This window comes from Adiantum capillus-veneris, chromosome 19, assembly GCF_014529385.1.
Source record: "Adiantum capillus-veneris isolate H3 chromosome 19, ASM1452938v2, whole genome shotgun sequence".
Classification (NCBI taxonomy): Eukaryota; Viridiplantae; Streptophyta; class Polypodiopsida; order Polypodiales; family Pteridaceae; genus Adiantum; species Adiantum capillus-veneris.
Window position 1 is genome coordinate 36,137,006 of NC_140949.1, and position 17,513 is coordinate 36,154,518.

A 17,513-nucleotide genomic window follows, 5' to 3' on the forward strand; every position below is an offset into this window, starting at 1 on the left:
GCAAAGATAGCAGAGCATTGGCTGCTTGCGTAGAGATCCCGGCCGTTTTTTGTTTTTTTTTGACTGATAGAAAAAGAGAGAGAAAAACTGCTGGCTGGTTTATACTGCTTTATTTAATCATAGGCTGCCCACTTATTAAGTGGGCGACCGCTCACTTTTAAAAATGGTCTGAATCTGTCCAAAAACTCAATAAAACCTTTTAAGTTAAAAACAATGCTTTCACAGCACTTCCCAGCAGACATAGACTTCCTCGCGGAAAAGCATCCCGCTTTCTCAAAAAGCATCTGTTTTTCCTCAAAGTTTCCTCTGAATCCATCTTCATTCAAGTGCTTGCTTTTCCTTGTGCACAATTCTAACACAGTTCGGAATTTCCTCTTGACTATGGATATTCCCTTTCCGATGCACTTATCACCCACCTTGTGACACATCAGTAATACCCATCACCTAGTCCTTTCCTACCGAACTTACGGTACAATCTCCTTCTCCATGTCACCCATCCTATGACGCATCAGAGATGTCCGTTCCTAAATGGTCGGATACTTCTTCTTGATGCTCCCTGTCACCCATCCGATGTGACACATCAGAAGTAGCCGTTCCTGGTGGCCTTACAGATATTCCCGTTCTCAGTGCTCCCGTCATTACTTTGAACGACGCACCTAGGAATACTCTGTACTCGGATGTCTCCAATGAGAAAAACCCTCACTTAAAATTTCAATAATTCATTTAGAATTATTTTTCTTGGTGTTCCAAGCGAGAAAAACCTCTCACTTATAAATCCAATAATTCATTTAGAATTATTTTCCTGTCAGATAAAGCCAATTTAGCAACAGATACCATGAGAGAGAGAGAGAGAGAGAGAGAGAGAGAGAGAGAGAGAGAGAGAGAGGCAACAAACGCAAGATGCTGTGGAGGAGGGGACGATCAGCCCCCCATGACTACCATGAGCAGAAGACCCAATACAACAACCAGATGATGGAAGTGGGTACCCCCCGACCCCATAAATAGGTGCACAAGGGGAGGTAGGGCAATGCTTGGAAAAAATCCCCCACAACCCAACAAGAAAAGAAATATATATGAGGGCGCCGGGACAAAGGTGGGCGGAGAGTCTTTCAGAATATTCTGTATAACAAAAAAGAAACGAAGTTTGCTTTTCATACCGCATTGGTTGCCCAATACTAACGTACTTGTTTTTTTTTAACTACAATTGCCTGACTGCTAAATGTGGCAAGAAAATTGTGACTTCTAAATTCAAAGTTTGCATATGATAAAAGTGTGACTACTGTATAATGTTTCTAAGAATCTCTGATTAGCAAACATGCTTTACACACACATACAAAGTTACAAAGATACACACAAATACATGTTAAAAAGAAATCTTGTTCAGTACTTAAACGTATTTTATGGTTCAAACTCCTTGTTCTTTAAGGTACAACTGTTTTTCCCTCGCACTTTATGTATTGTATTTAACATATCTATCTACCTTGTTGTAGATGAGTTTTCATGTGTGCATATGCTATCTTGTGCAGTGTGCACTTTGTTGATAATCAACCCTTGGCCAATCGTCAACTTGTGGTCAACGTTGATCAAACTGTCCTTTTTACTCTTTTCCTTTATCATCAACTATCTTAATTATTCTTAAAGTAAATTATTCTCCTTAGAAATTGATTTCTCTTCTTCTCTTCTCTCTCCTTGACGGCACATGGACATTTGTCTTCATAATTTTCTCATGCACATGCTTTGCATTTCAGGGATCCTTTAAATAGTAACGAGTTGTCTAGATGATTGTAATTAGCAGGCGTTTTTTATGGGGTAGAAAGAGAGCAGGTAATGCAGATTTAGACTTTACACATGAGTGAGGGTAGAGTATGTACATGCTGCAATTGATGTAACACTCGTATTTGGTTGCAAAGAATGAAACAGAGATTTGAGAAATGTTTTGAAGGAATTTCTTCTTTTAAAACTTTACTGATATGACATGTTTGTATTTCTGCTTTCTGATTGGCATAGAGTGTCTTGGGCTCACTTAGTTTGTAGAACACAACTCTGAACTATTTTCCTTATGCATAGCAGCTAGGTGTGTCGTGCAAAGTACTGGAAGATTTAGTAGTACTTGTGTAGCTATGATGTGTCATGTATAATGCTGGAAGACTTCAATATAGTTTGTGTATTTGTTTCGTGTGATTATCATAACAGATTGTAAGCGCTTACAGAAAACTGTCTTATAGCTTGCTTAGAGACCTATTCAACTCAAGTTATCATTGGGAAAGAGTTAACTCCTGATCTGTACATTACAGGTGGCAAGACATGATACCTATGTCACAAGTTGAAGGATGCCCATCAGTTTATCAAGTTATCTGGAGTGTGTCTCCAGGTTATCATCAGGTGCTCATAGGAACATTTAGTACTAAGGCCAAAACAGATAAATAAGTGTCAGTCAAATTGGAAAATATCAAGTAAACTCTAGACCTTGACTAAGCTAGAGCTAGTAAGATTAAATGGATAAGCCCTTACTTTCTTTGTGACAAACCTTTAATTGTCTCTATTCTGAAACTGAGTTGGGCTCTTGGGAGTCAGTGGCAAGCTGCATCAGGGTGCTTGCAGTATTTTATTATCAATGTAGATAAAAGTGAATTGAAACATGGGGACCAAAAAGTGCTAGCTCTCCAGCAATTTGAATGGTTCTGGGGGGTTTACGTTGTTTAATTGGGGTTTGCATTGTTTAACCGGTAGAACTTTGGAAAGTCTTGTTTGCTTAATGGCGAGATGTGTGGAATAGCTTTTAGAAGTTCAGTAAATTTTGAAAGGAGAAATGGCTTGGATTTACTCTTCTTTGACACACAACAAACAGAGACACAAAACATGCATCTGTCAGTGGGTTTTACAATTAGCATACAAGCTTAAGGAATGAGGTTAGTGGGGATGTCATTGTAATTAGAGTACATCAAAGCATGATAGCTTGTGGATGACTACTATGACTTCCCTTAAAAGTGAATTTTGGCTTTACATGTGACTAGTCATGGTACACATTTTTATGAAGTGTGTGTCTACCTGATAGAAGTTGTGAAAGACACGCTGCTTGCAAATGTGAGATTACTCATTTTACTTAATTTGAGTGCTTGCTTACACAGTTCTCTGGTTACTGAACTTTTTTGAGAAGACATTTTCAACAGTAAAAGCTGTACCTTTTTTTGCAGTTTAAATTTGTGGTGGATGGGGAGTGGCGGCACAATGACGATCAGCCTTTTGTAACAGATTCTGCAGGCAATTGCAGCAACTGTATACTAGTTAGGGAAATTGAAGGTGGGTCAGGGCCAGGAGGAGCAGTACTTGGAGGGAGCATGGAGGTTGAGGATGGTGAAATGAACATGGCAAGGGTATCCATAAAATTGACGTGGTTTTCAAGTTTTTCTCTAGACTCAATCAACTGTAAAGTTTCTAAAATTTCATTTGCCCTTTGAGTTCAGGTTGGTATGTCATCTATTTCACGGCCTCACGAGTTACCTTTAGAAGGCATGCAAAATATATCAGTGGCAGATGTTGATGCATCACGGCATCGTATCGATAAGTTTTTGACAAGCCATACAGCATATGAAGTACTGCCTGATTCCGGAAAGGTGATTTCTCATATTCAAGGCTCAATAAAACAGCTAGGTTTTAAGAATTGAAGCACCTGTTTTAAGAGGATTGCTGACAGGTGGTGGCATTGGACATTTCTCTGCCTATCAAGCAAGCATTCCATGTGCTTTATGAGCAGGTAGGTCTTTTTTCTTCAAAGTTAGGGTTTTCTCTATTTCCAATTTTATGCATTCTGGCTCCTCTGAACGATTTGCTCATTTGCAGGGAATACCTTTGGCACCATTGTGGGACTCTGATCAACAACAGTTTGTGGGAATGCTAACTGCTTCAGACTTTATTGCAATTCTTATGCAAGTAAGACTTTGAAACATCGACATAAATTTTTCTTTTGGCTAGGCATGTGCTTGGGCATTCTTCAGCAGTGCAAGTTTTTCCTGTTTACTCTTAGAATACATTTCTTGTAGATGGTCATCAATAAATTAGATTTTCATACAGTCGAGGCCGGATGTAGCGCTCCAATTTAGAGTAGAAAGAAGTTCTGCAAATCTTGTTAGCACTTTTCTTTGTGCTTGGATACACACATGCTTCTGCAATTGGTCCTAGCTGCTCGAAGAAACGTTTGCTGTCCGCCGTGGCTTGAAGAGAGATACAAGACTGAAGGATAACAGAATCAATTTTCAAATGTAGACATGTAAATCACTTTTTAGAAGTGTGTGACAAACATTTATATACATAGTACTCGTTCTCACCACACGTTTACATACCCTACAGGTCCTCTGGTCTCTCGCAATTTGGGCTGCTCGCCCAGCCTCAATCTCTAGTTTGTGAGATGAAACCTTTAGCTGTCAAATCTCCACTCTAGCACTATGTGGCATATGAGTCTCCATATATCTTGGCCATGGGATTTCTACGAGCTTCCATCATGAAGCAATTCCTTGCACGTTGGATGAAGCCATCCTCTAGAATAGTCATGAATGTCAAAGGTGCAGCAGAAAAGGGTGAATCATGTGATGAACTTGTCTGCAACAATTGCGAGCAAACCTCCTCTCCGTACCGGGCAGCCAATAGATCTCAGATCTATTGCGATGGATCTCCTCGTCGTCAAGCTCCTAGCGCGTACCGCTCCCCAAACAGGCACGGGACCTCATTGCAGGCAATGCCACACGAAGAGGGTGTGCATACGGTAAGGGAGAGGTAGGGCTAGCAAGGGAGAGAGAGATCGCTGGAGAGAGAGAGACCGATAGTGATTAGAAACGCTAGAGGGAGGGTGAGTCCGCTCACAAAGAAAACGCTAGCAATGAGAAAACACTAGAGAGTGAGTGTACACCCGAACGTTGAAGCTCTGCAATGATCACAACACATGACAAAAGTACAAGGGGAGGGGTTGCATGTATAGGCAAATCGCAGATTTGCCCTACCTTTTACAAAACCCCACGATCTTGATAAATGGCTAATAAATGCCAATAAATATGTAAACTCATTGAAAGTGACGTGACACTTATATTTAGTAGGAGAATTGCAAAGCACTCGAGACTCTGTCTCGTGAAATCCTAGGAATAGGGGTCCCACCTCATGCCAGCTGTAAGGTGCAGCGGAAGTGAATGTTGAACTTTGCTCAAGATGAGTGCTCTAAACTGTGCTCAAGGGTTCCTTTTTCTTACGGAAGGGAGAGCCTTCCGTTCCTTTAGTGAGAGAGTGCAATGATCACAAACAAAGTGGATAAACACTGCGAATGAAGGTGCTTGAGACTGAGAGATAGAGAGAGAAGATACGACACAGAATGTTGTCAAAACCCTCCTTGGAAGTCCCCACTCTCTATGGCGAGAGCGATCTACTTATGATTGCACAAATCTCTACAATGGACTTGCCGATGATGTCGACGATGATGAGGACGACAACGAGATGGGCTGAAATCTGAAAATGCTAAGGGCTGAAATCTGCAAATCTTTATCTGCTGAATTCTGACTCTATGTCGGTGACGATGTCGATGACGACGATGCAACGACGACGCGCTGAAAACGCAGATGCCGAAATCTGCGTTTTCCGGGCTGAAACTGCAAACTTCGATGGATCTGATCGTGCGGCGAGGATCTGCTGCGGAAAGGTGAGATCTGAGAGGTTCGGGGGTTAGTCTGCTATGAGTTTATGCTGAAAACTGAAAACGCTGGTCCTAGGGTTGATTCCGTCGCGAAGATCTGCAAAAACACTGAGGTTGATCTGCAAACCAAAAACACTAGGGTTGAATCTTGCTGTCTGGTGAAATTTGCTATGGATCTGCTGATGCAACTGCTAACGCTAGGGCTGAATTCTCCTCTACTGTCACCCGGCTAATGTAGATGCAAAAACACTGGATGATCTGGGTTCTTGTCCAAAAACGCTAGCTCTTCTGCCGTGATGCAAAAACGCTAGAGAACTTGGGGTCCTGCTAAGAAGTTGCCTGTGAGCAATGCTCTTACTGCCTCTCTTGCTCCTATTCTAGATTGACTGATCTGAACTGAACCCATGTCATGAAGTAGCTCGTCCACGGACACATAGGGTTGGATGTGTCACGTGACATCCCCTCCTTTTCAAAGTGAGGTACTGGTACCGAACTGTATGGCATCGAGGGAGATCGCCAACAACATCCGTAATCCTCGAAAGGAGTCTTCGCCGGCCCACTCTGATGTGTGGGTCGTGCGATACTTGAATTTATAAAGGCCTGCAAAGTCTTTTTCTTTGGGCTGCGTCGAAAGTGAGACAAAATTTTATGTGGCTTCTTCCATGCTTCTACTTCGTCTAGAGTCATGCGTCTATCTTCTTCAAGAATCTCCAATGCTGAAAATTTTTGAAACCACTTCTAACACGAAAACATGAACATACCCAGTCCATGTAAAGTGATTGGAAAAAATCTCAGCTTCCTAAAAGACTGTGCATGCAATGTAGATGAACAAATAGACGGAGTGCCAAACCGTTCACCAGGCACACGCAAACAAAGAGATCGAATCTTGTCATGTTGATCTAAATCAATCAACTGTGGTAATTCACAATGGAAATGCCCATGCTTGGTGCTCATACTCCTTCAACCCGCAACAATGGAAAAGGTTTTCCAAAGGAAAACAACAATTCCAATTAGATGACTCTGCTTCAAGCAATTCAGATTCTTCGTTAGAATCTGAAAAACCAGGTAAAAAGACCTTTTTCCAACACACCTCTAAAGAAGCATCTACTTATCAGAAGCAACTTAGAAATGCTCTACGTGAAGCTGACAAACCTAAAGCACCAGCTTTAGAACGAATGGTCATTCCAGCTTTGGCCACTAAAATGAAACTAAAACAAATCAAAGTAAGTCAGCCTCTCTTTGATCACAATTTCATCAGGAATATGGTCTCAAGCAAAGTCAAAGCTCAACCTCTCCAAGAATTGCCGCCAGGAAGAACACCCTCCAATTCCTCTAGTTATGATGAAGAAGCTTTTGATTTCCTCAATATATTCCATCAACATCCCGACATAAACAGGATCACTGTTATAAAGAATTTCGTCAAAAAGAACAGGAATTGCATCAACGCGAGCTTATGCTAGAAAAACAGCAGGCTCTCCTTAGATGGGAAGCTGATCTAATTGCACGAGAAACCACTTTCCTTTCTCGGGAGGGTGAGACTTCTCAGTTCTCTTGAAATACACCAACTGTATTTTGGTATCAGAGCCATAATCAGAGCCTAGTTAATCTCTTGTCTAAACTATTATTAAGTTCATTGAAGGTTATCTTTTTGTAACTACCAAGAAGGTTAGCAAAGCCTTTTTCTCTTTTACAACGTCTGCCAAAGAATCAATTGGTTGGTTTCCGAAATCGTGTCGTGAGGCAAGGTCGTGTAGTCGCGTGGTCCGACGATCGCCATAGGCATTTGAGAGTACAGCCACATGCAAAAAATCCTCGATAAACTCTCACAAAAATTCCCACAGTAAATTCCTACCGCTTGACTCAATTTCAGGTAAACTTTCAATGGCATTCTTGAACAGATCTTTGTCAAAAGTGACCAAGTCTTTTGCACACCTCTCTATGATAGTAGAAGAAGCCGAACCTTCTACTCAATGGCAAATCCTAGAACTTAAACCGGATCAAGTATATAAACATAAAACTTATTTAAGCTTAAGCCTCCACTGTCTATCTAGATAATAGGTCAGTTACATGTGTTTCCTTAGATAATCTAATGCATTTATTTAGCTTATTGAGATCCTTCAACATTACAAAGCAGAAGCCCTAAAAAAAGGTTATCACTTTGTTCATCTTGGCTGTGTACAAATAGGTGTAAATCCTCTTTTTAGAGTCTCCCTTTTATAGGAGAGTGGGTGGCTTCCTCTACAAGCTTCATGTAGTGCGCATTCCACAAAGTGAACATGGGTTATTCCACTAACGTAAAAGTGGACATGTGTATTCCACTAGAGTGAACATGTGTATTCCACTAAAGTAGAATCTTTGTATGTACTCCATTATGCTCACACATGTATGCAAGTGTGCTAATTCTTTCTATCTTTTGTGGTGCGTATGCGCTATCAACTACCTCATTTTTGTGCTAATTTTTCCGATATAATGCTTCTTTTAGTGCTAGGCTTCATTATGGCTGAGTCTGCCCTTGATCTCCGGAGTCGTGACAGAAACTCAGTACGTTGAACTTTGTGTTGATGTATGCTCGTGTGTGTGTGTGTGTGTGTGTGGGGTGTTGATGTATGTTCAGCTCTAATAACTTTGTTGTTACGTGCAAAAAGTTCTTTTTAGAATGTTTGTTAGGTGAAGTAAACTCTCAGACTTACAACGATTGTGATTTTTCAATTCAAGATGTTATCTTGAAACATCAAGACTTTTGTAAGTCTTTTGGTTTCAAGTGCCAACCTAATTTTTTTTTTTTATATACCGTTTGGAAGTTCCACAAGAACCCTATAAAGCCTAGATTTATAGCTGCTTCTTGTAACACCTCTTTGACCGAGGTTTCCAAATGGCTTAGTTATTGTTTCAAAGCTATTTTACCTAGCGTAAATGAATTGTGGAAAAATATGCTAAAGGAAGCAGACGTACCTACCGATTCAAGTTGGATTTTAAATGATTCAATAGGTGTGATTCCTGTTTTAAAGTTTTTGAACTCTTCAAGAAGCCTTAAAGAGAAATCTTCTCCTTTATGTCTCCAAACTTTTGACTTTACTACGCTATACACGAAGCTAAATTTGGAGGACCTTAAATTTAGAGTCAAGTCTCTTATTTCAAAAGTTTTTGCGAACAAGCTTGAGAAGGATAGGTACAAGGCATTGCTAGTAGAAAAGTCAGCTTGAACTTTGACTTCTTATGGTTGTAAAGTAAGAATGTAGACGTAGACGAAGGAAGAAAGAGATTCACCAGGACCATCGGCGACTCTCTTTTCAAGCAAACGATTGGTATCCCTATGGGCACCAATTGTACTGTTTTTCTTGCTAATTTCTATCTTTTTACTTATGAGTTTGATTTTATGGAGCGTCTTGTTTTTGCTAACACTTGCCCAATATTTTTGCACAAGTTATGCAATGTAAGACGCTTTGTAGATGATCTTTTTGTCCTTGACTTTCCTTCTTTTCAAGATTTTATGTACTTGAATTCGAGTTTTGTAGGCGGAGGAATTTATCCCAAGGAGTTTTGTGAACTCAACTGTACCACAAATAGTGATTGTTGTGCCTTTTTAGACTTTAAGATTTTTCAGACTCCCTTGGGATTAGAAGTAGATATCTATGATAAGCGCTTTGAACCAGAATATGCCAATCTAAATATCATCCGTATGCCTCACATTTCTTCGAACATTTCTCTTTTAGCTAAGTACGGTGTCATTTGCTCTCAACTATTTAGATTTTCTCGTCTTTGTTCTAGTAAATGTGCTTTTGTTGTTCAATCTTGCCATCTTATTTCTTTACTAGTTGAAAAAGGATACTCATTCAAAAGAATCATGAAAAAAGTTCGTTCATTTTTGTATCGTAGTAAGTTTATTTTTAATGTTTCTTTCTTTGGAATGTTCAAGATAATCAGTAGTAAATTCAATAGAAGTGGGGAGCTAAAAAGCCCACTTATTGTTTGACTTAATAACACCTTATGTTGTTGTTTTGATCTTTAGCGATTCTAGTATTTTTACTATAGCTTGACAAATGCTAGCCTTTATCATGGCTGAGTATGCCCATCACCTCCGGAGGGTGATAGAAACTCAGCTCGTTGGTTTTGTAGAGTACGTTCAAAGCATGAATGACCTCTATATAAACCTGCACCTACTCTTGGGCACTGACGACGTGAGTAGGGATGTCATAGCTGTTGTCCAAGCTATGCATGATAAAGGTGATAATCTTATTCTTCCTGTTTGGACAAGCAGTGAAGTTGAGATCACATATTGTCAAGTTTGGTTCTTTGCTCTTCGTAGGTTTGTAGTAGTATTCATTTTTCGATTTCGTATTTAGCTTACCTGAGGACTTAAGAATGTGTTCTGTTAGAAGTTGTTGTGTGAAGTTTGATTTCTAGGATTAAGTTTTTAAGATGTTTTATTCTTTTTTGCTTAAAATTGAGTACTTGTTTTAAGCCAAGTAAGTTGCGTCAACTTATTTTACACATGCCTTTTCTAAAAACATTTTTAAGTTAATAATGTTTTGTTTTATTTAGTTTTGTTTCGTAGCAAACAAAGTGATTTAGTTAGTTAGTTTGTTTGTTTTTGTTTTTCTTTTCTTTTCTCGTGTCCCTTGCTTTTATAGTTCTATGAGTGCTTTATTCCCTCTTATAATTCGTGAGTTCAGACTTCTGAACTTATGAAGGTATATATATTGGGCACTGACGACGTTAGTGGGGATGTCGTGGTATTTAGTCAATACTATGCATGATGAAGCTGATGGTTATATTGTCTTGTGGGTAACTACCATGGGTCTATACCTTGCACTTTCCTTTATCGGTGAATCTGGGCTTATCCTGGATTCATCTAAGTATATGCAATTGCTCTCCTAATCGTGCATTGAAGAATGACATCCCTGAAGAGGTTTGGTCTGGCAAACGTGCTTCATATGACCATTTGCGTGTCTTTGGGTGTGATGCCTTTGTGCATGTACCTGTGGAACTGTGGACCAAACTTGATATGCTACTATCAAGGGCATCTTCATAGGATATAGAGATGAGGGAGAGATGGGTTATAGAATTTGGTTACCTCAGAACAGGAAAATAGTACGCAGCCAAAATGCAGTGTTTAATGAGGCAAAGTTACTGAACAATGCTACATAGGGTGATCTTGATAAAAAGAGGTCAAATTTCAGCACAAACAACCAGCCATTAATCAACCGTTAGCTGAAGATATTGTTCCTATTGATGCTGAAAATGAGTAGCAACCCATTGTGCTACAACCAGGAGATAATGGACAGCAAATAGATGCACAAGATGGGATAGAACAAGAAGAAGAACACGCTGAAAACAGATTACAGCAGCAAGTCAAATGCTGAAAATCAGCCACTTAATGATGGTGTGCTTGTTCCTGAGGATGTAGACCCATTGCCTCAAAATACAAATAAGAAGGTCTACACGTGTCAGAAGGCAGCCACAGAGGTTTGAGCCATCTTTGAATTGCATTTTGTTGACATATGAAAATGAGCCTTTGACATTTAAAGAGGCACAATCATGTGAAAACAAGAGAAAGTGGGAGCTTGCTATGCAAAACGAGATGAATTCTTTGTATGCAAACGACACATGAGAGCTTGTATCTTTGCCTAAGGGTAGGAAAGCTATCCCTAACAAAGTGAAATGTGTTGATGGAAGCCCAAGTATAAAGCATGGTTGGTTGCCAAGGGTTATAAACAGAAGGAAGGCATAGACTTCTAAGAAGTCTCCTCACTGGTGGTGAAGATGACTACCCTCCGTGTATTGTTTGCTCTCATTGCATTCTTTTTGATTTAGAGTAAATATTGCTTTTCTTCATGGTGACTCGGATGAGGAGCTGTACATGGAACAACCAGAAGGTTTTGTCATTCCAAGAAAAGAGCATTTGGTATGCAAACTGAAACGCAGCGTATATGGGCTCATTCAAGCTCAAGAGAGTGGTACAAAAAGTTTGACACCTTTATGCAATGTAATTTTACATATGGAAAATTGCCTATTTTTTTCACCTCATAACCTAGCTAGACTATGAGTAAGACATGCATAGTGTGTGTCTAGTTTCATAAAATAAATGTGACAATTGGGTAGGAAAAAAGGACATTGATGTGTCCAATTATAGCACTAGTGTTAAAGACTAGACTCTAGGCTAAAATAACATGTCGTCTATTTTTTTTTTGTAAGTAACATCCACAATACGTTATAATTTTTCTACTTCAATTAGTATTGCACGTCTTCGTAAGTGTACGTGTCAGCCCTGCCTTGGGACAAGCCATAGGGTGTTTAGTACATCTAACTTTTTGTTTGCTCCCACAGATAGGAAGTCACAGAGCAATTTTATCGGAAGAAGAATTGGAGACCCACACCATAGCTGCTTGGAAGGCTGAAAAGATCAGGCTAACAGATGCAAGTCAAAGAAGACACCCTCTACACTATGTAAGTAAATTTTATTTTGGTTTTGGAGAGGTTTAGGGACAGAGCATGGACAATCTGGGTCTAGTGTTTTGGGTTTATTCATGTTGTTGCAGCCTGCTGTTTAAGTAATGTGTGGGTAGCAAATTGGCTTGTACAAATGCACTGATCTAAAGCTTCAATGTATTGAATGCAGCATTGATTTGCTTATGTTGTCCTTTTTCCTGGACTCTACATAATTCTTGTGCCTTGGTAGTTTCGCTTTCTTTTCCTAGTAAGGGAGCTACGTTTAATATGGCTGTGAGCAGCTGATGACGTGTGGCACATGAGGAACATCAGCTATTGAAATACCCCAAAGCGCTTGAAGTGGAAGGATGATACAGAAAGATTTTCTGAAAAGGTTTACTGTGAGGAGTAGCGGAGGAAGCATATGCACATGGAGAGGGAGGGTTGGTTTCTCTTGTGTGCCAGCCTTCAGCTACGTTTGCTCTTACCCGTACGACGACCTTCACTACTTTTTTATAGCTATCATAGCTATGTTTGCCCTTACCTGTATGACGACCTTCACTACTTTTTCATAGGGACAGTACCTGGAACTTTTGGGCATGATGCTAGAATTCTTGAGTTGTGAAAGAATAGTGGCATTTGCAGTTTATTATTAGAAGAATTGAAAGTCGCCCCTGGTCCAACCATATCACTCAATTATGTACGCATGAGACTGAAAATTTAAGCCAAATTATTATCACTGCTTGATTTCATATTTGAGAGTTGTAGATGCTCAACATAGATCTCCATTTGATATAATCAGTTGCAAGAATGTTTTGGCCATCGTTTCAAAAATGTTCCTACAAGTCTGTTTAATACATGTGCCAAACATGCATTTTACTGAGAGAAGATGGAATATGAGTACTTGTCTAGGAGAAGGAACTCGTAAGTATCAATGCTAGCTTTACCTTCATGGACTGGATAATCGGTCTGGGGCCAACATCAACTCATTAAAGCTACATGCTTGTATGCTTGTATAAAGCATCATCTCCGGGGTTACTTTCTCAAAACCCTTATGTTATACAACGTGAGCCATCATGTAAAAGGTTGGATTTTTGACACGGAAAATGTGACGCCTTTCTGAACATATTGTCTTCATGCTCTCTGCTGTGCATTTGGTTATATGGACTTTTAGGAGTGGGTTGAGGAACATTTCCTGTTTTTAATTAGATAAGGGAATGTTTCTACTACCTTCATGAGCAATTTGGACCTAACAAGCAAGACCGAAAATCTCCTCCCTCAGCTATCAAAGAGAGTCTCTGTATTGCAATCACCACATGAAGTGTATTGCTTAGGGGTCTAAGGTCAGTGGGGTACTACATAATTCAATTACTAGGGTGTAATTGTGAAGTCGTTGCACAATTGAATAGACTTATTACTACCTTTAGTCCACCCAAGTGTTGAAGTAAAAGAATTTTCCCATGATGCAACATCTTGAGGTTATCTATCGAGTGGAACTTCACCTGATTTTGTTTCAACCAAGGAATCTAGTTCCTGGTATATATTCAAATGCTGATGCTACTATGGGATGCGATGCTCGCAGGTTGGTCCGGATGACTCATTAAAAGAGGTGGTAAGGAGGTTGCTTCACCATCAGGTGACTACTGTACCAGTTCTCCATTTTCCAGGGCAAGAGCAGAGTTTACCTCAGCTTTTACATTTGGCCACACTTTCTGGCGTTTTGAAATGTGAGTGTTTTGTACTTTGTTTCTTGAGCCAGCGGCATCTTTTTTGCTACTTTCTTACACTCGCTTGTTCTTGGACTGCTGTTGTAGGCTTGTGCAGACATTTTCAGCATTCATTTGGCTCATTGCCCCTCTTTAACCAGCCTATTGGTTCGTTGCGGCTTGGGACATGGAGAGGAGACAATCCTGAGGGCCATCTTTTTGTGCTTAGATTGAATTATTCTCTAAGCACTGCTTTGGCCTTGTTCAATCAAGGTAATGAGTGAGACTTTATGATCATATTTGGTGTGCATGGGGAAAGAAAGAGAATACACTATTGTAATGAGAATTGTGTTCTTGTTGATTACTTGTACCACAATAGCTAAACATTTTAACATCTCTCTCCTGTGGCCCCAAAGAGGAGTTTAGGCGTTCTTGTTGATTACTTGTACCACCATAGCTAAACATTTTAACATCTGTCTTCTGTGGCCCCAAAGAGGAGTTTAAGCTGACCTTATTTTAGGGCGCTCTTGTTTGAAAATCAAATTTACAGACAGATTTCATGTGTGTTATTTTCGTTAAGTTTTTGAAGTTTTTGTGGATGCTTGTAATCGTGGTAAAGTATCTCTGCATTAGCGCTAGGCAAGTAACAGCCTTGGTTTTTGTATTTGCAGCCAGGGTGAGCTCATTACCAATCATAGATGACAACGGGTCTCTCATTGATATTTATGCTAGAAGGTTTGCTACCTTTCCAAGGCTCAAATGTGAAACTTTTTTCCTTGTCACAATGGGACAAGCAATGTTTTGCATTTGGTCAATATCTTGCTAACTTATTCATTACTTTCTCAGATTTCTCACGCATTAAAGAAAATGTGCAGATTGTGCGCTAGTTGACTTCAAACGCTCGAGTGTGCCTTAGTGACGTAAATAATTGTCTTCTAGATTTATGCTATAGCAGGGTAAGGTACGTTAAGGAGTGGTCCCTTGAAGAGATAACGGATCTGATTGTCAACTTGGGTCTGGGAGTTTTTGTAAGAAAAATAAGCTGTAATGTTAAAGGGGTTCAGGTACGTCACAATCTCACAAGCTCTTAGCTAGAAACCATTTCAGTTTGGCCAAGCCACCTGCCACTCAAGTTATTCGATGACAATCACTTGCCCTTTTTGTTGCTGCCGGCACAAACAATTATAAACCAAGAGTTTTTAAGGGCCTGTTAAGCAAAGATTAAATAAGTAATTTCTTACTGAACTAGTATCTGCAGCAATACAAAGGAGTCCGTCTGGGCGGTACAGGTCTTTTTAGAGTAATGTCTTGTGTGTGAGCTTTGATTAGACGAGGTATTGCAGAGACAGGAATAGTCCAAAGGCCATACTTTGTGCAAGCTCACTCTTTCTTTTTTGTATCTTTACGTCATGCAATACCCAGTTCCATATTTTTAGTGCTCTTTTTTCCTGGGCATCTTTACCCTGTTATTCATTTTGAACTCTTTATGTATAGTGATATCACAGCGTTGGCAAGGGACGATACATATGCCCATGTGCAACTTGAGCACTTAACTGTTGAACAGGTAAGGCTCTCTCTGTGCTGATTCTTAAGGTCTTCTAAGTTTTCATGACTGAAGCAAAACCAAATTATTTTATATTACCAACGATATGGAGGTTTGGTGTGTTTTGACAGGCCTTGCAATTAGTCCATGATGGAAGTGCTTTAACTGGAGGAGCCCCTGTTCTTAGATGTCAAATGTGCCTTCGAACAGATACTTTCCAATACATAATAGAACGACTCGCTATACCTGGTATGCCATTGATACAGCTTATGTAGGCTGGAGTCCGAACACATGCCGATTTGAGAATTTAAGTTTCTTTACATATCTTTAAGTTTCTTTACACTCACCTGTGGTCGCGCCCCACACTTACATCTTGGACTTGAGGATTAGTTGTGAAGTTGGTCAGTATAGTTTCTTAGTGCAATCCTGAAATTTCGATTGCTTGTCCTAAAATGGCTGCAGGAGTAAGGAGAGTCATATGTGTAGAAGCCGGAAGTCGTCGCATTGAAGGCATCATTACATTGAGTGATGTCTTTAGATTCCTGCTGATTTAGGTCGAGCTCGTCGGCGGCATCTTTGTAAATGGAAATATTCTTCTTGTCCTGCAATTCTTTTGCAAGATCCAAGGATGTTGGTTCTCCAAAGTGCGTCAATTGGCTGGACTTGTGGGCCGTATACATGGCATCGCAAGTATATATGGGGAATCTTTCAGGGGAGCAACTCACATACAGAAGAGGTTTATCTGCTCCTGTTTACCTTGGCATTTTAGTAGCATTCTTGGAAAGAAAATATGGTGGATGTTTGAGCTGGACAATTTTGTAATGAGAATCATGGTGATTGGGTGGTGGAAATAAGGTGCAGTTTTGTGCACACATGATAGCTGCATGGGAGGACAAAATATGATCTCAAAGCATGGACACTTCAGTCCAATCTGAAGTCCACTCTCTTCAGAGGAATTGCACACATTTTCCCAAGGTATCGCGTAAGTCTTCCAAACTGCATTGTTGTGTCGTAAATTGCTAATTTGTTCAAACTCAAATTTCTGGATTAGTTGGCTGATTCGCTGTAGATTAACATACTGTCCATTGTTTGGAAAAGAAATCATGAGTATGTCCAAAAGATCAGACTTCTCTGAACTGCTCATCCACATGTCTTCTCTCTAAAGCTATCAGGCCCTCCTAATAGTGGTCCATGTGTAACGGTTTATGCAGATTCATGGGCTGTTTTCTGTGGGGTTTTTGAGTGTTTAGGCTTGTGCTTTCCCACACTAGAGCATCATCCCCCTTTGCCATCATCTTTGATTCCACCTTGTCTGACCTAAATTGGCCAAGTCACTGCTGGTTTCCTACTCATTTATCTTTGTATGATTTTTGTGACACATTGTTTTGTAAGTGCATGTGCATTTGCAAACACGAACATGAGGTCTTTAGTTAATGTGAGAGAGATTTGGATGTATTTGATGTGTGGACGACACGTCGGAGAGAGTTCTTTTTTGAAAATATGTGGATGTTGGTACATGCTCATCTGATAGAAGACATTGTTTGTAAAGAGAGTTTTATGTGGACAATTGAAAGTGACTATCAAGGTTCCATGTTCTGGCGTATCCCACAATAGAGAATCATGCCCTGATCTCAGTTTTTTCTTGGAGGAAAAAGATCCTTCTTCGTTGTAGGATGACCCCTTCCATGAAAGTTTAGTTTTACAAAGAGGGGAAACTCTTTTAATTAAGTGACAGTAAACAATGGCTACATCTTAGGATGGGAAGGGGGAGAAGTTAGACATGTGGCAATGTGAAAACCGTTCCTTGCCAGCACGTACTAAAATACTGAGCCCTTCATAAAGAGGAGAGCGCCTGTTCATGTCCCATCTAAGGTCTATTTCCATTGGATGCCCACAGTCAAGGCAGACTGAGGGGTGTCCACTAAAGGCTAGCTGGACTACCATAACTTTTTTTATATGCGAGCCCAATGGCGAGTCATGATAAAAAAAAGCAGATAGTATCCTTGATCATGCTCTGTCATTGCAAAGGCTGTATGGTCGTTTAGTATTTCATCTCTCCGAGCATCTAGATGTGTGGCTAAGTTGTGTAGTTGCACTAAAAGAGAGAGATCCTAGAGTGGGTAGGGGGAAGGGGAATCCTTCCACAGGCAGTCCCTTGGCT

General features: G+C 40.1%; 1 protein-coding gene across 3 annotated transcripts in view; it reads left to right on the plus strand.

The window, feature by feature from the left end:
• Window positions 1-16,420, plus strand: part of SNF4 (sucrose nonfermenting-like protein) — a 35,489-nt gene extending 19,069 nt beyond the window's left edge. The window contains exons 2-13 of one of the 3 annotated variants that reach the window (XM_086490444.1): window positions 2,295-2,382; window positions 3,195-3,374; window positions 3,465-3,614; window positions 3,695-3,754; window positions 3,841-3,930; window positions 12,002-12,121; window positions 13,686-13,830; window positions 13,918-14,082; window positions 14,481-14,544; window positions 15,304-15,373; window positions 15,484-15,601; window positions 15,815-16,420. In XM_086490444.1, coding sequence (XP_086346570.1) covers window positions 2,295-2,382; window positions 3,195-3,374; window positions 3,465-3,614; window positions 3,695-3,754; window positions 3,841-3,930; window positions 12,002-12,121; window positions 13,686-13,830; window positions 13,918-14,082; window positions 14,481-14,544; window positions 15,304-15,373; window positions 15,484-15,601; window positions 15,815-15,906 — 1,342 coding nt within the window. In that variant the 3' untranslated portion in view covers window positions 15,907-16,420. The remainder of the gene's footprint in view (window positions 1-2,294; window positions 2,383-3,194; window positions 3,375-3,464; window positions 3,615-3,694; window positions 3,755-3,840; window positions 3,931-12,001; window positions 12,122-13,685; window positions 13,831-13,917; window positions 14,083-14,480; window positions 14,545-15,303; window positions 15,374-15,483; window positions 15,602-15,814) is intronic. The other 2 variants (XM_086490445.1, XM_086490446.1) reach the window with 2 other exon arrangements.
• Window positions 16,421-17,513: the final 1,093 nt, after the last annotated feature.